General features: G+C 35.9%; 1 protein-coding gene across 1 annotated transcript; it reads left to right on the top strand.

Annotated features, from left to right (window-relative positions):
- The first annotated feature begins 303 nt into the window (after positions 1 to 303).
- On the top strand, positions 304 to 23,001 carry LOC145665160 (uncharacterized). Its single transcript, XM_081732442.1, has 3 exons — positions 304 to 1,706; positions 15,810 to 15,828; positions 22,777 to 23,001. Exons 1-3 carry the CDS (start codon positions 304 to 306, stop codon positions 22,999 to 23,001), a joined length of 1,647 nt encoding a protein of 548 aa, XP_081588568.1.
- Positions 23,002 to 23,550: the final 549 nt, after the last annotated feature.

The raw sequence follows: 23,550 nt of genomic DNA on the forward strand, positions 1-23,550 counted from the left end.
CTTCTGAACCAACAAAGCCAGAGACTGTGGCACCATTACGCATACCGGACCAAATCCAACCACCCGCCAATCCAGCTTTACAGCAACCTGTAACTGTCCATCAGCTTCTCACATTTCTTACCTTCTCGCTACAAAATATCCATCCATTCCTTCGAGATCACATCGCCCAACAAATTCAAATCGCGGCTAAGGCAATTTTCCACGTCAATATCTATCCAACATGCTCCGGCAATGTCGTCTATTATCACTCAAATGTACTCGAAACGGAGGTTTAACAGCTATCCTGTCACCATTCTCTGCATTATGGCGCTCTCCTTTTTGTTCTTAAACATCCGTTCTTTACCACAGCATAAGCCGCTCTTCGAAGCACTTTTACTCGAAGAAAAAATCCATGCCTTTATCCTTAATGAGACACATCTCACACCCAGATTGTCATGCCGCATACCTCGCTTCCAACTGTTACGCCAAGATAGCACTTTTCCTGCTAGGCGAGCCAACGGGGGAGTAGCGATTGGGTTTTCACCTTCTTTCCCATTTCGTAGTCACTCTCAGACTCTGCCTAATCTTTCTGAATACCTTATCACATCATTATATTATCAGGAATTGTATGTGACTGTAGCAACTATATACATCCGTCCTGGGCATGATATTTCGTTCAGCTTCTTTCAGTATATCTCCAATACCTTCCGCACCTACATAATTATGACAGATGTGAATTTACATAGCCGGACACATGCGCAACGGGACCGTTTCCTCAACTACATCACCAGTCATACCACTGGAGTGACTCTACCACTTCCAAAACCGACTCGTCCCGCGAGTCAAACTACTCCAGATATAGTTATTGTTTCGAACAACATATCACATCGTAGCTGTGTTAACGTTCTTGATCTCATTGGTAGCGATCATGCTCCAATCAAACTAGACATTCAGACTCGTGTAACTACCACTTCTCAGTCTTCTCCTCCCCGTACTGTCTATCGTTACGATAAAACAAATTGGACAGCTTACAGATCGTATCTTCAGGATCATCTTCATCATTTACATCCACCAGTTACAGAATTAGAACTTTCTGAAACTTTGGATTCTCTAGTTAATACTATCCATAACGCCACAGACAAATATATCCCTAAGTCAACAGTTTCGACTTTTCGACCCTCTTTACCTCCTCAATACTTACCACTGATCAAACGGTCCCGACAATTTTATAGAGATTTTGCTGCCACTGGCAACCTTGACTCTCTTCATCATTACAGGCAGTTGCAACGAACGGTGCACAACTATCTTAAGGCTTACAAATTACGATGCTGGGTCAAAGCTTGCAACAATCTCGGCTCACTTTCACATCCCACTCAGTATTGGAAAAGATTCCGACAGCTTACAGGTCAAAATACTCGTACAACATATCCTCTTATCGACAACAATACTCCGCTGCACACTGATACAGACAAGGCCAATGCATTTGCAAGATATCTCCAGGACATCTTTACGCCTCTCGCACCTGAAATTCCACATCGTTCTCATCCAGTCGACAAACTCAATCTGGATTCTCCTCATCTACAGCCTAATGTTAATCACCTTCTGCCTGAAAACAATCCTCTTACTACACCGATCTCTATATCTAACATCAATTCAGTTGTAGCTCACAGACGTAATACAGCTCCTGGCATGGATTCTATTACATATAGACACATTAAAGAAAGTCCGTACGTAGTATTATATCTGCTTTGTCACATCTTTACCTTTATTCTTCGCACTGGCTTTGTACCTGCTGACTTGAAAACTTCGAAGACTCTTATGTTTCTCAAACCACATAAACCCGTTGCTTCTGTTAGCTCATACCGTCCTATTCAACTAACATCGACCTTCAGTAAAATACTGGAACGCATCATTGTCAAACGTCTTCATTCATACTTGGCACATCACGACGTCATCCCACTCGAGCAAGCTGGTTTCAGACCTTCTTTCAGCATTAATGACCAATTGCTCCGCCTCTCAAATTCCATCTATACTCACTTTAACACAGGCAACCCGTCCTGCTTGGTCCTGTTTGATCTCGAGAAGGCTTTCGACAAGGTCTGGCATCCCGCTCTCATTTATAAACTCAAACAGCTCCGCCTGCCTATTGCTTACCTTAGATTCATCTTTAATTTTCTTAGCTGTCGATTGGCTTATGTCTGTATCAACACTAGTTTTTCATTTCCTATTTTCCTTCATTCTGGAGTTCCCCAAGGATCGGCTTTGTCGCCCTTACTATATATTCTATTCGTTTCCGACTTCCCAGCAATCCCAGATACTGTTAAGCTCTTTCAGTATGCCGATGACACTGCACTTTTTGCGACGGGCAAAACAATTCATCAGCTTAATCTGGCTCTCCAGGATGCCATCAATGCCTTTGTTGATTGGTGCTCCCGCTGGAGACTGATAATAAACCCAGCGAAAACTCAATGTATTGTATTTCTTGCCCCAAAGCATCGTTCACGTGTACACCGCAATCCAACACTCTTACACCTCTCTGTACAAGATGTACCTTTAAAACCTACTCGCAGTGTCAAATATCTAGGAGTAACCTTCGATCATCAACTAACCTGGACACCACATCTGAAAGATATCTCCAAGAAGGCGTACTCTCTCCTCAATCTTCTGAAAGGTCTTGCTGGAACTACCTGGGGGCTCCATACTCATACACTTCTTAACACGTACAAAGTTTTCCTCCGCCCGATTTTGACGTACGGATTTACAGCTTGGATATCTGCTCCGACCTCATACTATGAGAAATTATGCATCTTGGAACGTCATGCCTTGCGAATTGCTTATCGTATCAAATTACCAAGTCCCACTCAAGATCTCTATCATAGACTTACATTTCCGCATATCTTATATCATTTAGAAACATTACGCACTAAATATATCACCCAGCGCCTGCACAACAATCATCCACTTCTTCAGCAAACTTTTGACGATCATGCCCGAAGTACCTCTCCCGTTGCCGCTCTGTTCCCTCCGCTCTCATTACTATTCACTTTGTACCATTACACTCTACCTCCAGACCACCCTGACACCGTCTACTACGAGCCATACACTACAGCCGCTCATCTACCTCACATATGGCCATCATATGCACAGTGACACCTTGTGTACTAACAGGGCTCCTCTGTCCTCATTGATGCCTAGCGCCGCCCCTAGGCGAGAAGATAACCAGCATTTGTTCAACTAACAAAACCTATGTGTTGTAGTGAGTTTCGCACTTCATTTCATCATTCCACATCATATCACTTACGGTTATGGTTTTCCCTCACTGCAGTTTATGTATTTACCTTTCCTCATGATTATGGTTAAAGGTCATAATGACTGTGAAAGTTTGAATAATAAAGTTTTCTGTACCTACCCATAGCCCAACCACTGCTCCCTGAATAGCAGAATATACTAAACATCTCTTCCCCTACAGAGGGCGTAACCCTCTTCGGGTAGTAGCTAGCATAGGCTAGCTGGTATAAAAAAAAACGTTTTTAACAGCTATTATAGCATTTTAATAGATAGATTCTTTTAGTGGGTTCAGCAATTAAACGGGTTGAATTTGTTAATAAACGACTTTCTTTTATTACTTTTAAGGGTCGGTGGTGTGATATTATTGTTTTAAATGTACATACGCCAACAGAAGATAAGGATGACTATATAAAAGACACTTTTTAAGAATTATCACGTGTATTCGACCAAGTCCCGCGATACCATTATGAAAATCCTATTAGAGCATTTTAATGCGAAGGTAGAGCGACAGGATATTTTCATACGGGTTATATGGGGGGGGGGAACTTTGCATAAGGAAAGTAATGACAACGGCATAAGTTTCATGAACTATGAAACATCCAGAAACCTTATCGTGAAGAGTACAAAATTCCCATATCAAGACGTTCATAAATACACATGGACCTCGCCAGAAGGGACAACACACAATCAAATTGATCACGTTTTAGTAGAGAGACAGTCTAGAATTATTGATGTTCCCTCGTTCAGAGGACCCGACTGTGACAGTGATCACTATCTGGTAGCAGCGATCAAAAGAAAGAGAGAGATTATCGTTGAATAAAGAGAATATTCAACATCTGAAAACGAAGAGATTTAGTTTAAAGAAATTATAGAAGAACCAGGCGAGAGAGGAATACCAGATTGAAGTGCAGTAGGTCCTCGTTTTAGAAGGTTTTGAGACCACTAATATTGAGGATATTTGGATTCAAATTAGGGATAGCATTAAAATTTCAACAAGAGAAAAATTGAGGCACGCGGAAATACATAGGAACTAATCAGGGTTCGACCAGGAATGCACCAAACTAACGGAGAAGGGAAAATAGGCGAAACTGCATTGGCTACAAAATCCAAACGATATAACTACACTAAATTTTGTTGATATCAGACGGGAAACTTCCAAAATGTTTAGAAGAGGAAAACCAGATTTTTTGAAAGCTTAAATTAATGAACTTAAAGATAATAGTAATGAAAAATATTTGAAACACGTTCAAGGGCATAAACGAGTTTAAGCATAAACGAAGGGCATCAACCTCGCGCATATATAGTAAAGAGAGACGACGAAACAATTCTCACTGACAAAGATAGCATCTTGAATAGATGGAAAGATATATTTCACGACTTGCTTAACACTCAGCCAGAAACCTAATGTTCGTGTGGAAAGGGAAATGCACAGCAGAACCATACATTTCAGAGTCTAGGCGAACAGAAGTAGAAATTGCAATAAAGAAATTAAAGAAACACAAATCTCCAAAACTAGACGAAATTCCAGCTGAGTTAATTTTAGCTAGAGGAAAAATTATGGAACGAGATACACAAACTCATTCTCCTTATCTGGAATGAGGAGGAATTGGCAGAAGGGTGGAAAGAATGAATCATAGTTCCAATTCACAAGAAAGACGACAAAACGGATTGCAATAATTATCGAGGCATTTCTCTTGTGTCAACATCCTATAAAATCCTCTCAAACATTTTATTAGTAAAATTGATCCCATACACGAATAAAATTGTTGGAGATTTTCAGTGTGGATTTATACGAAATCAATCAACTGTGGACCAGATATTTACCATTCGACAAATACTCGAAAAGAAATGGGAATACAATACCCAGGAACATCAATTATTTTACAAAAGTTTACTATTATATTAGGAGATAAATATTATACAGCATTCTTGCAGAATTTGGAATATCGAAAAAGCTGGGTAGATTACTTAAGATGTGTTTAAACGAATCTCAAAGTAAAGTCCGCGTAGAAACATTCTTGTCCACGTGCTTCTTCGTTGAGAATGGCCTGAAACAAAGAGATGCGTTGTAGACATTATTATTCAACTTTATTCTGGAGTACGCTATAAGGAAAATCAAAGATAGCAACCAGAGCCTAGAGCTGAATGGTATTCACTAGGTTATGGCATATACTGATGATGTAAATCTGATAGGAGAACAATAGAAATAAATGCAGAGACATTATTAAATGCTTGCAGGCTTACAAACAAATACAAAAAAACTACATACATGGAAGTTCACTGGGATCGTAATACTGCAAATTATCGATGCGTCAAAGTATCAAATAATATTTTCGATAAAGTAGATACTTTCAAATATCTAGGATCAATATTAATAGACCAAAATCATACCCACGAAGAAATTAAATGTCGACTGAAAGCAGAGAATTCGTGTTATTATTCAGTTCAAAATCTTTTGTCGTCGCGAATTCTGTCGACGAATTTGAAGCCCAAAATATATAGAACGATAATCATGCATGTTGTTCTGTATGGTTGCGAAACATGGTCGCTTACTTTAAGGGAAGAACGCAAACAAGGTATTTGAGAATAAAATCCTAAGACGAATATTCGGGCCCAAGATGAACGGCAATCGGGAATGGCCAAAACTTTATGAGGAGAAACTGCTTAATTTACACCCTTTACCAAACATTGTTAGTGTCATCAAATCTGGGAGGCTCAGGTGGGAAGGTCATATAGCGAGAATGAAAGAAGCAGGGACGCTTCCATAGTTCTGACTGGAAATCCAATCGGAAAACGTCTATTAGGTAGACCTAGAGGCAGATGGAAGGATAATATTAAGACGAATCTCGCAGAAATAGGAATACAAAGTAGAAATGGGATTTAGTTGGATAATGACAGAAGTCATTGGACAGAATTTATGAATGCAAAATTGAACCTCTGGGTTCTATAGGCCATAGAGTTAGTTAGTTCTTTTACGATAAAAAAAATATGAAATATAGCGGATATTCAGAAGGTTTATGTTTTGTCTGTATGTAGATAGATAAAACAGAGTACAACTCATACGTATGCACAGAAAACATATCCTGGCAATACAACTAGTTGATGCAGAAATGATCCCAATAACTTCCTTTAATAGGAAGCATTTAATTTGTAAATGGAATAAGAAAAATCACCGGTAGTGATTAGTCTTTGAAAAAGACTAAATTCGTTGGGTTAAGTTCTGACTCTTTTAGCCCCTACTCTACGAATATGTTATTATTCCCCTTGTTTATCTTCATTATTAATATTTCGGCTTAAACAGCAGCTTGCGTGTGTCTCTTCACTCCTCTCATTTTCATACCTTCATTCTCATCGTCATGATTAATCTGATTGCATAGAAAAGCGTGATTAACTAGGCAAACTCATCACAATCATAACACTGAACACGTATTTCAGACTTTGACCGTTTCCGAATTTGAAAACACCCCTGCGTACACTATAAGTCATTACTCGACACATTGTATATCACATCATCATTAACAAATCGTTTATAATAACTTTCTTTAAGTGATAAATATAAATTTGTTGTGATTCTTATTTAAAATGTTGAGTTGCGAGCGGAGCGAGCAAGAAAATTTTTAGCAAATGTATTTCTTTGCAAACTAGCAACAATATTGATTTAATAGCGCACCAATTCTTTTATGGGGCGCCTCATCGTTTACTCTTTTCCGATACCTTTTCTTTCTTCTTGCCCATTCGGCGTCCCCTTGCTATCAGTGCCACGCTCGCCCCCCCCCCCGCGCCCCCGTAGCTACGGCTCTGGCTGTAGATAAGATGGAGTTTTGCCAAATGTATCCTAAGTAGGATTGGAGGGGTCTTGAATGATTCTTTGCCATTCCTCAGATGTCCAAAACTATACGACGTAGAACCTTAAAATTTTGAATAAATTTTCTCATTGAGCCCTGGACTATATCCTACTGCAAATAAGACAAAATTTTGGGAATTGCATATCCTTAGAAGGGATGGGAGCTTAAGAAGTTTTTCTTTTTACTATAGTGTAGCCAAACCCAAACAATCACTTAACTCAATATGATACTTATTCCGTAAAAAATACGAAAACTCGATGTAGTTTTCAAACATTTTCTCGAGTTCAAAAATTTTGTGCTTCCTAATTTAAAAATTCCAATCTATTTCAATCAAAAATTTCCTGTTCGCCTATATCTGGAGAACTACGTATAGTGTAGCCAAATCCAAACACTCACTTAACTCAACATGATGTGCTTATTCCGTAGCAAATAATAAAAAAAACTCTATTTAGGGTCCGTTCAAAAATTTTGTGGCCACTGATCCAATCCAAGATCCAATATATTTCAATCAAAAATTTTCTTGTAACCTTATATCTGGAGAACTACATACAGTGTAGCCAAACCCAAACTATCACTTAACTCAGTATGATCTGCTTATTTCATAGAAAATACGAAAACGCGATTTAGGATCCGTTCAAAACTTTTGTGGCCCCTGATCCAAAAACCATTTATTGGGCAATATCGAAATCTTTTGACCCATTTTTTGGATTTTTTTTTTTTTTTGGTCTTATACTAAAACTCCCAGAGCTAGCCAACAAAGAGTTTTGACTGATCAGATTCGTTTTACTTAATTTTAATTCAAGTAGGTCTTCTTCACAGTTTATGTATAAAAAAAATTCTAGTTCTGACCATCAGGAATAGACATCAAAAACCTGGAGTAGACATCAAAAACAGGAGTACTTACCATTTGACTACAGGAAATACAATACATTCATAATTCCATAGTTAAAAAATTATCAAAATAAATGTCAAAATTTCGATCTACAAGCACATTTTAAAATTTTAAAATTTTGTAGATTTTGTAAAAGACTTGTTGATACCAATATAAAATTTAACGTCAGTTCATGGGTAAATAATAGTTCACCAATTTAGGTTCAAATATTATTCTTTGTTTTGTTGTTTGAAAAAAAGGAAATTACGTGATGTTTGCACCTTCATCCTATATTTTAAACATGAAAGACAAAATGAAATCTATGTAGTTCCCCTGCATCTAAATTCCCCCAATTCTTCAATAATTATTCAGTTTCAGTAATGGACGATTTTTTTTTAATTTGAAGAAATTACCGTATTTTATGACTATAAGACCCATCTTAATTTTTAAGCATTTTTTTAAAATACTGTAACATTTTTATTTTTATTATTAGATTGCAAAGCCAGGCTAAAAAAATATTAGTTTATAAAACCGAACTGACCTTTAAAATCCTTGAAAATTGTCATCTGAACTTTCTTCTTTCAATTGACGGGGGCAGAAGGGAGATAGTGTTAGCAAACTTGTGAAACGCAGCAACTCATGTTCGTCGCATCGGTGCACTTCTGCCGCCAATTGAATTCAATGTTGCCAGATAGAGATAGGTTTCCCGCGGCATCGAATATATGACCATTTTTAAGACTGGCGGGAATTTTAAATCAAACACTACACATTTTTCTTTTAATTTCGAGTATAAACCGCGCCTGAATTTTGGAGGCAATTTTTCAAAGAAAAAAATGCGTCTTATAGTCCGTAAAATGCGGTAAACTGTGGGAAGAACCGGAACAGTCTCGAGAAAATCACGGGCTCAAAACTGTCCATCACAATCTTGCTTTGTCGTATACCAAGCTGTGGTACCCCATGCTAAAAAAAAAAAAAAAATGCACGTATACTGTAACTCAAGAATTTTCGCATTTATTCCATTTTCCTTATATTTATGGATAAAATTCTGTTATTAGTAAGTGGAGATAATAAAAAGCAATCCATCTAAGAAGATATTTCCAAATAATTTAATAAAATAATAAAAAAATAAGCAAATGACAAAATTATGCTCTGTTTTGCGTATGCTGGCTATCATGCTTTCGAGGGATTTTTGCAGTAGCACAGCACGATTGCACAGGAAATTTCAAATTGGCAGACGCGGAGTTGAATGAAGGAACTGGGAAGTGGAGTAAAATATTGCATTTATTGGTTTAAACCTAGTGTCTAGATTGTCTGCCATATATATACTAACTTGTCTAACCAAGGTGTCGTACAAAGATAATAGAAACAAGGAAGAAAGCTTGTCTTAAGGTTGGAAGTGATACGCACCATGGCTATTAGCATTTATTTGTTAAGAAAAAAGAAAACAAAAGAAACGTAGTCTCCGTAGTTAGGTGGGTAGCGTGGTGAACTAGTTGTTCTTATACTGATTTTCCATTAACGCCTCAGGCAATTTTATTCATATTTCGTAAAGAAATGTTTCAGTAATAAACTAATATACTGCATAACTCGTTTGTCCTGAAAACATTCAGAAAAAGTGATTTTCTCAAGGAGTGACTTGTTTTTGATAATTTTTTAGTAATAATTAGATACTGAATGTTTAGGTATTAAAAACCTGGAAAATAGACTGCTAAAATTTAAAATATAGGCACTAAGATGTAGCTCGAAGTAATGAAGATAAATTAAATACTGAATACAATTAAGAAATAAATTCGTCATATATAATATTCGAAGAATATAGAAACATACCTGTTTATTAATGTATTCTTTTACTGTATATATAAAAAGAATTGACATGTTTTGCATGTGTATTTGGTAAATACATTTTATACAGCACTTTATCACTACACATAGCAGTCCAAAGTTTTAACGGGATCTTATCACTACAAACAACACATATTTCTCGAAAGAGGCAGAATTCTTTCTTGAAATACTAAATTATATATTTTCCCAATAAAGTTTTATTTTGAAGAAAATGCATAGAATAGGTAATATTAGGCACTAAAGTAATTATTTAGGCACGAAGGGGCGAAATAAGCAAATTATGCAAAATAAAATTAGCTTAAATTGAAACCTTACCCCCTGATATAAACTTTAAAACGTTATTTTTGATTATATCTTTAAGATTAAAGAAGAGGCATTTTGCCCTAACATCCGGTCTCTAGTAATAAGTGAGACGAATTTGTTCTAATTTGAGTAATAAATATTTCAGTAGTAACCTTACAATATAGTATAACTTGCTTGTCCCGAAAAGAAAAATCCAAAAGAGGTTTACTTTGACGGTGATTTTTTCCCCAACGATTTGCTTAAAAAGACTCGAGCTACTTGGTACAGATTTCATAATTAATTTACAATATACATAAATAGTTTATCCTCAAAATTACAGATAGAATAGTTTACCTTTGAAGGTAAAAATTTCCCGATAACCTTCGCAAAAGCAACTCAGGAGATGTGTGTTGTTCATATTTCATAAACACATGTTACATAAACAACCTAATGATATAATTCCATCATCCTGAAAATCTAGAAGTGGTATATAACTTTTGGGAATAAGTTTTACCCTGCAACTTTCTCAAGAATGACTGAGGCGATTTTGTTCATATTTCATAAATAAATGTTTCATGAAAACAGTGACAACATAGCACAACTCGTTTGTTCTGAAAAGATCCACAAGTGATAGTTTATTCTTGGGGGTGACTTTTTTCGACGACTGTCTCAGAAATAATTCAGACTATTTTGCTCATAGTTCACATACAACTATCTCCTTAATAATTCTATTATATGGCATAAGTTATTTGTAACGGAAATATGACTAATGGGTACTTTACTTTTGGGCCTAAAGTTTCTTCTAGGAAAGTTTTCCAAAACCCATTATTTTATTCGCATTTTCCAAATAAATGTTTCAGTAATAGCTGCAGCCTAACACGAGTCAGTTTAAGAAATTCAAGCGAGAAATGCTATTTTTTATCTGCAATAATATGTCAGATAATACGGTATGTGGAATAAACGAAGGTCGGATAAGCGAAACCATGATGTATTAGTGTTTCACGCACCTAAACCTGTAAAATATTTGTATAAAATATCTTTCACTCCCTAGCTAAATTGATGGGTATAGTCGCACACCTTACTTTATAAAGTATAGTCTTATAAAGAAAATATATATTTTAGCTAAAAGCTAAAGAGAAACCAACTTCAATAATTTGCTAAAATTTCTCTTTTTTAAATAACGGCAAATTTGCCATTTTATCACGATAAATCACGTTTCACAGTAAGATGTCTGTTTCTGTCTGCATATTTCCTTCACTCTTTGTTGGAGACAAAATTGTTCTTTGTCTAACAAAAGAGGATGAGAGAAGCTATACAACAGCATAAACTGAAAACAATAGCTATTAACAATAGTACTCTAATCCTGGATAAATACGTCATTAAAGAAAAATATAAATAAATTATTTCCTTATTATATTGCTTAGGTTCTTATAAACATGAAAATTATACACTTCCTATTATGTTTTGTAAAAAAAATGGGATGGGATGGGATTCGATCTGGTGTCAAAATAGTATGAGAACTAAAAGTCCACCACGCTACCCACCTAACCACGGAAACTGCTTTCTACTTGTTCCCTTTTTCTCAACAAATAAATGCTAATAGCCATGGCGCATGTCACTTCCAACATCAAGACAAGAGATTACCTGTTTGTTTCTATATTTCCGTATGACATCTTGGTTACAGAAGCTAATTTATATCTGGCAGACAATCTAGACATTAGGTTTAAACCAATAAGTGAAATATTTTACTTCACTTCTCAGTTCCTTCATTCAACTCCGCGACTGCCAAATTGAAATTCCCTCGGCAATCGTGCTGTGCTACTGCAAAAATCCCTTGAAAGCATGATTGCCAGTATATGCAAAACCGAGCATAATTTTGTTTCTTGCTTATATTTTTATTATTTTATTATATTATTATGGAAATATCTCCTTAGATGGATTGCTTTCTATCATCTCCACTTACTAATAACAGAATTTTCTCTATAAATGTAAGGAAAATGGAACAAATGCGAAAATTCGTGAGTTACAGTATACGCACAATTTTTCTTGAGCATGGGGGTACATCGTGCCAAAGGTGAGAGTACTGTCACTGGGCCAGCATGTCTCATCTACGCTTACTTCAAATGAAGGGTGTGATGCAAGAACATGATAACCCACAATTTGCAATTGCTGCGTTTTGCAGCACCCGATAGAGCGCAACGCATACCGCTTCGTTGAACCTTGCCCGTTTAATCTTTCATGTACAGTCTTATGTGAAAAATCAGCTTTCTGACTTTGAAAATGAATTTTGCAGCAGAAGACATCTAATTTCTTAAAATAGTAAAATTGTGGGTTACCATGTTCTTGTCTCACACCCTTCAAATTAGAGGAAATGCTATCCTTTTGAATACAAAGAGATGGTACTCCGGTTTTAATGGTATGTAAATTATTCTGAAAATATATTTTCTTAGCCTAGTGTTCCAGACACAAGTGTGTTTTTGTTGTAGTAGCAAAATATAAATGCATCACATGTACTGTCAACAAAACATGTATCTCACAAGTAAACCTTACGTTTGGGTGAATCGAGTTGCTGACTGACACACACATGAAAAAGTAGTACTAAATGTGGTCAGTATTTCAGTGAAGTTTTAGGTGCGAAGCTCCAGGGGTTTAGGAGATACAGCTACCAGAACATCACATGGAAGTACAGAATAGTCTTCATATAGTTGGAGGTAAAAGCTCTGTAAGACCTCTTGTAACGACAAAAGGTGCATAACAAATATATGGGTACATATTAGGACTAGGGGGAAGTCATATAGTAAGGGTATATCTGACGGTGGCCATCTTGAAATCCGCCATTTTGAATTAAGGTTAAGTTTTTAAAATAGGAATAGGGTCATGTGATACATGATTTAAGACTCAAATTTAATCAGAAGAACAATGGTGACGTTAATTTTGATTTACGCGCAATTGGTAAAAAGTTACAGGGAAATTAAATATTGTTGCTGCATATGTATTAGTTCTTTACCCCACCTTGTAAATTTTGTTTTAATTATAATAATTAAATAAAAAGCAGGTGGATAAATATTAGGTCTATGGTAAGAGTTGCCTTGATGGCGGCCATGTTCAAATCCGCCATTTTGAATCAGACAAAAGTTTTAAGCAAAACGCATAACAGTGAGACCTTATTAATAGCAAATTTTACCATAACCATTTTTAACAATTTTTGCTTTATCATTAACCAGCACAAAGTTAAATGGATCGCTTCTTACGACTACTGCTTTGACGGAATTGTTAACGACAAATGTGTCAAGTGTAACTCGATTGCCTGTGTCAGGTGTGCTCACTGTGAGCAGAGCATTTGTGCAAGTCATGCACTCTTTTCTGAACTACATATTGATTGTACTAATTGAGGACTTCTCTGGAAAACACCAAAGACCCAAGTTCAATTATGACTCAGTTCCACTTTGGTCATTTTTATTTAAATTAGCAGCTTGTTTATGCGATAACAAATGCTGGTTAATGATAAAGCAAAAATGGTTATACCGTTGGATTTATGGTAAAATTTGCTATTAATAAGGTGTCACTGTTATGCGTTTTGTTTAAAACTTTTGTCTGATTCAAAATGGCGGATTTGAACATGGCCGCCATCAAGGCAACTCTTACCATAGACCTAATATTTATCCATCTGCTTTTTATTTAATTATTATCATTAAAACAAAATTTACAAGGTGGGGTAAAGGACTAATACATATGCAGCAACAATATTTAATTTCCCTGTAACTTTTTACCAATTGCGCGTAAATCAAAATTAACGTCACCATTGTTCTTCTGATTAAATTTGAGTCTTAAATCATGTATCACATGACCCTATTCCTATTTTAAAAACTTAACCTTAATTCAAAATGGCGGATTTCAAGATGGCCACCGTCAGATATACCCTTACTATATGACTTCCCCCTAGTCCTAATATGTACCCATATATTTGTTATGCACCTTTTGTCGTTACAAGAGGTCTTACAGAGCTTTTACCTCCAACTGTATAAAGACTATTCTGTACTTCCATGTGATGTTCTGGTAGCTGTATCTCCTAAACCCCTGGAGCTTCGCACCTAAAACTTCACTGAAATACTGACCACATTTAGTACTACTTTCTCATATGTGTCTCAGTCAGCAACTCGATTCACCCAAACGTAAGGTTTACTTGTCAGAATTATCTTTCATATGTGTTTAAAACATGCAAACACATTATAGCAAACAGCTGTAGATTTCCAGACGGTGATAAATATGTATTTAATAATAGCGGTAACTAATGCTGAAATTGTATGCGCTATACGCATAATTATTTTTTTCCTACCTAGTAATTAATTTTTTCATACACATACTTTTTAAGATATCCCTAAACCCTCACCGACACACATATTACACACACATGTAAACACGAGTTTTGGTTTCTTATCAAAGAGGAATTGCATTGTAAAAGCATGCATGATATATTATTTTAGATAAAGAGCACACTATCAATTTTAAACCTTATCTCACTTTTTGCTGGTTATGCACATATACTAAACATAACGTTTTAAGTTTTGTTTACTAGTTAGAAAACAATTAAAATATAGAAAAATCACTTCCACTATGTTTTTAATGTACAATAGTTTCATTTTTTTAAAAAAAAATGACAATATCAACCTGACATTTCTTGCCTATGGGTCAATCCATTTGAAGTGATCCAGGGGTGGTTGCTCGGCCATTTTTGAAAATCATGAAACTTACGCAGTTGTTTGCTTCATGTTTTAAGACTTTAAAACTGTGTTTAAAGTATGTTTATCTGAAGCGGTTTGCCAGTGGCGGCCATGTTTGTTTCGTGGCGCGCGTCTACTTTCACGATTGTAAGGATTAACAAAAACGTTCATTACGAATACAGTACTTGGTCTAGAAGGATAAAACAAAAATCATTCGATTGGTAATGGATGAAAGTAGAAACTAGGCCTATAGGTATTTACCTATGCTTCTCCTTTCTATGACAAACTTACAAGTAAAAGTAAACATCAATATTGGTGTAATTTCACGTTTTGTAATGTTTTGTAAGTAGGAAGGAGCGGCATACACAGTTTGATTTAATTTGTGATATGAAGAGATGTCATTAGTTTTACCAGGAAAAATATTGATTGTGATATACTTATGCTTATGTTTTTATGATTATGTTAAAATCCAGGTTTAGTCAAAACACACGAAGTTTGGGTTCAAATATCTCTGATGGGGTTAGTGATAAAAATCTCAAATTAGCATAGGATGTATTGCTGTTGTATATGTTTATGGCCTATAAAAGACATTCTTGTGTATTTTACTACTACAAAAGTTATAGCCTTTTAAAAATCAAATAGACTCTGTTGAAGGGTTACCGTTTTGGCGCACTAAAGAAGTGCTCTGTAGGGGCTTACTTGTCTTCAGAACATGTTGATAGCTTCACACGTATCGAAGTACAGTTACAATAAATTATACTCCAACATTTTCGCGGCTAGACTACGTTATGACAGGCTTGGGGGCATTTATAGCTCCAAATGTTGATGCAACACATACAGTGTAGCTATGCTGCATGTAACCGGTCAGTCTGGCAGTAGTGAGTTATCTGTTCACATCTGTAGCAAATGGCACAAGTTTACGAAGGGTTTAATAGTGTCATGTGAATCTATATTTTTAAAATATGAATGTTTATGTTGCAGGTACTGTGTAAACATGCAGGTAAGAAGATGCAGGTAAACAGGTATTGTTGGACGTGTTTAATATTTCCAATGAAACTGTTGAGTTGCCCGGTACAATAATGTGCAATAAGCGAATAACAGCTGATAGAGCAGAGATGAACACAGTTCTCAAGAGCAAAGTAGGTTTTCTGAATCGTTATCAGAGAAATTGGAAAACCTGAAACCGCATAATCTTGTGTAAAAGTCTCAAGCTCAGTTTCTCAAAAAGAAAAGGCAGAACTTGCTGCAGAAGAATGTTTGGTGTTAACAGATTTTTCAGAAAATTATTCATTCAGAGTTCAGAGTGAGATACAGTGTTTTCACTGGGTCAATATCCAAACCACACTTCACGCTTTCGTGTTCTATTTTAAGGAAAATGATAAATTAGAACACAAAACTGTTTGTTTTTAAAGTGATCACTTAAAGCACGATACAATGACATTTTATTGCTTTCAAAAGATTTTCACAGTGTATATTAAAGAAGTACACCCGAACATTAAAAAATATTTATTTTACTGATGGAGCTTCAAGTCAATATAAAAACAAAAAGAACTTTGCTAATCTATGCTGTCACAAACACGACTTCGATCTTAACGCTGAATGGCACTTTTTCCGATCATCCTATGGGAAAAACCTGTGTGATGGTGTGAGTGGAATTACAAAACGAGAAGTCGCAATAGCAAGTTTGCAAAGGCCAATAAATAATCAGACACTCAACGTAGATGACATGTACTCATTTTGTAATGAAAAGTTACAAAATATAAAATATTTTCTGGTGAAATCAGATGAAGTAACTAAGATCTGCGAAACTATAAAAACGTTTTGACCGCTGTACTAGATTTGTTGGTACTATAAGGCACCACAAAATTGTTCCTATCTCAGAAGACATTGTAAAATGTTAAGTTATTTCAGTCAAAGGACTACGACGACCATTATGTGTTACTTATTCTACCACTTGCATCAAATTACTTTGTTAGAATTAAACATATATAATGGAATGGATATCTTGCTAACATGCAGTTATGTTTTGTGTTTTACAACAATAATACGTTTTTCTTTTCAAAATAATTTCTTTTTACTGCAATCTCAGTTGTGTTAAAAGCCTCGGGTAAGGTTCTCTCTCTCAAATAGTAGTAGGTTATTAGCAGTGTTTCTTTCAGACCTGTTTTTTGGGAGGCACTGTCACCCCAGAGCTCTGAGAGTGCCCCCTGGAGCAGACCAAAATAAAACGTCTGCAATATAATAATAAATAGAATAGTATCAGTAGTACCCCCGGAACATTGTTTCTGAATGAAACACTGGTTATTAGTATTGTTTAATCTCCGTATATTTAAGAGCTAGGAATAGAAAAATACACAAAAACATAGTTATTGATCCAATATTGAAACAATACACAACATATAGGACAAGTATACAGCATATCGACGTGTTCTGAAGACAAGTAAGCCCTTCATCGGTGTGCCAAAACGATATCACTACAACGGAATAAGTTTTATTTTTGGGAGACTATAACTTTTGTAGTATTAAAATGCACAATAATGTATTTTATTTGTCATAAACATATATAACAGCACTACATTCTGTGCTAATTTGAGATTTTTATCATTACTCCTATCAGAGTTATTTGAACTCAAACTTCATGTTTTTCGACTAAACCGGGATTTTAACACAATCATATATCAGGTAAGTTTCAGGTAAGACTTCAGGAAAAGGTGCTGCAGCAAACAAATAAACTGGGTAGTGGAATAAGAGCGTTCAGAAGGAAATCAGAGAGAAAAATAAGAGCGAAAGTAAAATGCGATAAATCAGGAACTGGTGAGAATCGAGAACGATACCGGAAAGCAAATACAATAGCTAAAATAAAAGTTTAAAAAAAGCAAAATCAGAAGACTGGCGAGAAGTATAGGAGAACATGAAACTAGTAAAAATGAGAGATAACACCTACGGATGGCCAGAATACGATACAAACTTACAGGATTTATCTCATAGTATACGGATAAAAAAAAAAAAGAAAAAAGGGGAAGTACTACAGGAAGATCATAAAATCAAAAGAACATGGGAGACTGCTACAACAAGCAGTTAAATGAAGAAAACTTGAGAGTAATCTTGGAGAACAGTGTACCAAAGAGGAAAGTTGCAGACAACATAAGGAAAGAGGAAGTAATATTAAGCGTTACGCAAAACGAAAAATGACCAGAAAAACTTGCCCGGATGAAATATCTGTGGAAGCAATAGAAAGGTCTCGGAGAGAAAGGAACAGATATATTGTTAAATCTGATGCAAGAGGTATTTGCAAAGGATAGCAAATAATAGAGAGAAAGTATAATAGTACCAATTTTCAAAGAGAAGGGTGATATTCAAATATACGATAATTATAGAAGAATTAAGCTGATGTTCTATACAATAAAGATTTGTGAAAGAATCATTGAGAGATGGCTTTGAGAGGAGATATTAATAAGAGAGGAATAATTCGGATTCATGCCATGCCGGGGAACATCAGCTGGGAAGAACTGATGCGATTTTTAATTAGGTAAATGATGGAAAAATACCAAGCAAAGAAGAAAGAACTACATGTAGCATTTATCGACCTGGAGAAAGCTTATGACTGAGTACCGAGTGAAAAACTCTGATGATTGATGAGAGGAGAAGTGTACCTGAAAAATGTGTTCGTCTCGCCCAAGATATGTATGAAGAAGCTAGGAAAAGGATCAGGACCACAGTAGGCTACATGGACTGGATACTTGTCACAGTCGGAATACACTAATTATCATCCTTGAGTCAATATGTATTCAACCTAGTTATGGATGTTCTATCTAAAGGTATTAAAGATACATCAACTTGGTGTATGCTGTTTGCAGATGACATTGTTTTATATCATGCCAGAAAAGAGGAGTTAGAAGGGTGGAGAAGAATTTAGGAAGAAAAGGATTAAAAATCAGTAAAAAGAAAACTGAATACATGAAGTTTGGAGGAAATTGAAGGGAAACCATACAGATGGAGGGACGGTATATAAAGAATGTAAATACATTTAAATACCTAGGTTCCACAGTGAATACGGATGAGAATTTAGATGCAGAAATAGAACACAGAATTAAGATGGAATGTGTGGAGTGCAAGATTACCTCAGGTATTTTTAGTATTAAAAGAATAAGTCTCAAGGTGAAAGGAAGAGCTTACAAGACCGTAGCGAGATCCGCAATGCTGTATGGAGAAGGAATCTGGGGAATCAAGAAGATGCAAGAGAAGAAATTAAACGTGGCCGCAATGAGAATGCTCAGATGGATTATGGTTTTACCAGAAAGATCAATGAGCTCCTTTGTGGCTAAGCAGTTAGCGTACGTGCCTTTAGCGTGGGAGACCCGGGTTCGACTCCCGGCGGTAGCTCATGTGGTTCGGATTCCACGTTAATCAGTAGGTCCCGTCTCATATAGCCTTGCTGCTGAAAGGGAAGTTAAACTCAAAATCAACTCAACTCAACCCAGAAAGGCTAATGTTGGACAAGATTAGAAGCGAAAAAATACAAAGCAGCGTTAAAGTAATTGATATATTAAAAGAACCACACAAGATATTATTACAGTGATATGGTCATGTTACAAGAGAAGAAATAGTTATTATGTAAACAAAAGAGTATGGAAGATGGAGGTAGAAGGGAAAAAACGAAGAGGAAGATCAAAAAGATTATGGATAGATTGTGTAGCTACTGACTTACAAGAAAAGATGTTAATGGAGAATGATGTTTGGGACCAAGCAAGATGAAACAAACTATAAAAAATATCTACCCCGCGTAAGAGGGAATAGACAGAGTAAAGAAAAGAAAGAAGGTTGTATGTTACTGTTATGAAGAGAAAGTCCAAATGTCCCTGACAGGAACCAAATTTTAGCCCAGAGTAGACATGTAGAATGCGACTGACAAGCTGCTCACAATCCCAAAATAAGAGGTGTTCCAGCGCTGCTTCCAACAGTGAGAGAACCGTTGGGAAAAGTGTGCCCATTTTTGACCTAAGAAAACATTTGTAAAATTGTGATTTATTCAAAGAATTATCCTTAATGACTTGTCGAATAATAATGCTTTCAGCTGCAGTTTTCTCAAAAACAAAAACAAAAAAAGACACATCCTTCATAAATCACAATAATCATCGGACGCTATGAGCAAGAACATATGCAAAGCAGCACCAATGACAACGAATTCCAACTCCACACACAGGTGACACCACTTGGATAGTGACATGTATTCCGTAACCACAAATCGCGTGCGTGGTGTGTTGCAATTCTAGTTACTTTAGTTATTCTCTGTTATTTACCGAACTAAAGTGCTAAGGTGAGCGTATTTGGAAATATTAGTGTAGTATGTCTATGTAAAAAAAAAAAAAAAGGTCTGTTCAGTGGTAGAGCGCTCACCTCTGGCTCGTGAGGCCACTGGTTCAATCCCAGCTCCGACAAGTAAGCGTTGTGGTGGAGAAACACAGCGCGCATGGGCTTTCTCGTTTTTTTCCAGTTTTCTCCTATTTTCGTCCTTCTGCCATTAACATCCTTCGAATCAATACCGTCTCCGTTAGCATTGGCGCATAATCGTGGGACGCTAAACCAGAAAAAACTCTACAAACGGTATATGTCTACCTGTAGTGAATGTACTATGAATGTATTATAAAAATCGTGTCTGTGTATGAATAATATTTGGTGTGGTGTGTTTGGTGCGAGGGACTATTACTATCGGTGGAGGATCATGTAGTTCCGATTCCATGTTAAGCTACGGATCCATGTCTCACAAAGTATCAGTCATTAAAAATAGAAGAAGAAGAAATAAAATGTCTCTATGTATATAGCATGTACGTTTGTTCACTAAAGGTGTGTCAATACGTGTATTACAGCTTTCAGCTGCAGTTTTCTCCAGTTCGTAGAAACATATGAAGTCCAAATTATGATATGAGACGATTGAGACAGTGACCGAATTGAGTCGGTATGAGTAGCTATGGCATATTGGTAGTAAGTTAGAAAGCCAATAGTTATACCAGCTGAAAAAAAAATAAAAATAAGCTCTACAATATTGAAATATATCAAAGATACGTCTATACATATGAACATACCGGTATTATTTTATTTCCAATATAATTATTGAATTATGGCGAATGTTGGAGTATACGAAACGAACAGCTAGAAAAGATTATTACAACATTAGGAATGAAAGAAGATCGTAATAGAAATTTGATAAAGAGCCATAGAAACCAAAAGAAAGGTATGACGGAAACTTAAGGAAGGGACGAAGACCTGGAAAATAAATTATAGAAAACCGATTATCGATGGAAGTGAAACAAAAGAAGACAATAGCAAACAGCGAATTCTGTAGCAGTGAAAGTTGTAGAGAGGAGGCAACGAAGAAATCAATTACAGATATTATGTAGTATATGATAAAAAAAAAAAAAGACAACTAATGTATATACATTGAGAACATAATCATAATTACACGAACAATTTTGTGAAGTGTGAAATACGGTTGTCACTATGTTTCCGTAATTCAAAGTTCGGTCAAAATAGGTGGCATCTGAGGGATCTTGCAGGTGTCAAACGTGTGTGTGTCAGACTTTTGGATATGATTTGAGTTTAGCGTATCTTTCAGCAACAAGGCTATATAAAATGTGGACCTACAGCTTAACATGGGATCCGAAACACATGAACTCCCGCCGGGGATCGAACATAGGTCTTCTGCGTCAAAATATTGTGGTGTGTATTATATATGTATTATATGTATTATATGTATGTATGTATGTATGTTTCTTGTGGAGGTGTTGATGCTGGAGATGGGATACGTGCAGTTTAATTTATACTTGTGTATGCGTGCATGGAAGTGGTGTCGTACGTGTATATGTCTATGTGTAGCAGTGCATATGTCAGAGTCGGCTACCGGTCTGCATCTTAATTGGGATGTCTCTAGATTTGATTGACCACCTCTGCAACACATCCCATGCACCTAATCCGACGCCACCCAAGAGAAAAAAGATGAACATGTAAAGTGAATATTTAAAAAAAAAAATACGTAACTACATCCGACCGTCTACCCAGCGGCCCAAATGCCCTCCTTCCACTGCCTGTTCCCCTGTCTGTCAATCCAGTCACCACCAATCTTCACCTTTGACCCTTTGAAGTGTCTGAAGATTGATTGTAGACTAACCCCACCCATCCATTGATCCAACCACAGCATTTAATCAAAGCTACACGCCCTAAAACCAACGCTGCATACCTTGAGTGATCTGAAAATTGAAAAGATATAGATTTTACGAGCCAAATATTGAGAAAATTACTTACATTTGTAATAAGAAATAAATATATTCTTACATATTCTTAATTCAAAATGTGCATTTATTTAGTTATGTATATGTAAAACAGAAAACTAAACGATTACAGAACATGCTTACTTATTATATTATAATATTTATTATTTTATTAACTGAAAAGTAAGAATAGTGCTTTCTTACCAAATAGAAACTATCTTCAGAAGGGTCAAAGAACTAGTACAGATTATAATTGAAACGTTCTGAGGAAAATTAAGAAGCATTGAAAGAAGAGCGAAGATCCAAAATAAGTTTAATCTTAACAAACAAACCTCTTTCATTGTGGGATAGTACATCACGGGTTGTTTTAAAGAACTTGTAGGTTCAATGCATGGAAAATCCACTCTATTAACTAGATTTTGTTCTCTATGATTATTATCTATTTAGTAACGCAGGCTGAAATTTGGAAAGAATTCACACATTATAAGTACAAAGGATAAACGACAATGTGAACAATATAGATCTCTGAGCATAGTAACTCATGCGTCAAAAACATTAAGAACCATCGTTCTACGAAGAATCAAAGGGAAGGTGAAATCTATCCTTGCAGATGATTAATTTGGATTCAGAAGAGGAAGACGAAGATGCAAAACAATCTTGGATTTGAATTTAATTTTGGATAGAAGGATGCGAAAGATAAACATACGTACATTGCCTTTGTCGATCTGGAAAAGACATTTCACAGAGTTGATTGGAAAACAATGTTCAAAATGCTGAAAACGCTTGACATAAGTTACAAAAATAGACAAGTAATACAGGACTTGTTTAGAGATGAAACCGCTGTGATAAGAAGAGCCGAATATATTGAAGAAGATGCTATCAAGCAAGGTGTGAAGCAGGGTTGTTAGCAAGGTTGTTCTTTATTACCCATCCTTTTTAATGGATTTATTCAACAGAATGGACAAATTGCGAGAGAAAATGAAAAAAAAAAAAGTGAGAGTACATGGTGAGAAAGTGGGCTTCCTTGAATTTGGCATATGGTTGCGTTGCATATAGAAGATGGGCAAGATTAGGAAGCCGTGATTAAAATGATGGATCAAATACTTAAAAATTATATGAAAATCAATCGTTCTAAGACTACGGTAATTGTAGCAAGTAAGAACAAAATGAAAGTAAGATGTATTGATAGAGAGAAATTAGAGAATGTGCATTACGGACTAGTTCACATTAATCACTTGACTATACAACGAAGATGATGATTTCATTTAACCTCCTCAGACCTGAGGCTGTGATAGCAGGTAAAAATTTACACGACTGTAATTAAATTAGTCATTCACGACCAAAAAGTAAGAAAATGTGATCATTTGGTGTATCAACACTGTGGGTGCGTCACACAGTAAAGCAGCGTTTCCCAACCTTTTTCAACTTGCGGCACACTATGGGTGTAACTTGAATTC

This window comes from Thermobia domestica, chromosome 11, assembly GCF_964235325.1.
Source record: "Thermobia domestica chromosome 11, izTheDome1.hap1.1, whole genome shotgun sequence".
NCBI classification, from domain to species: Eukaryota; Metazoa; Arthropoda; class Insecta; order Zygentoma; family Lepismatidae; genus Thermobia; species Thermobia domestica.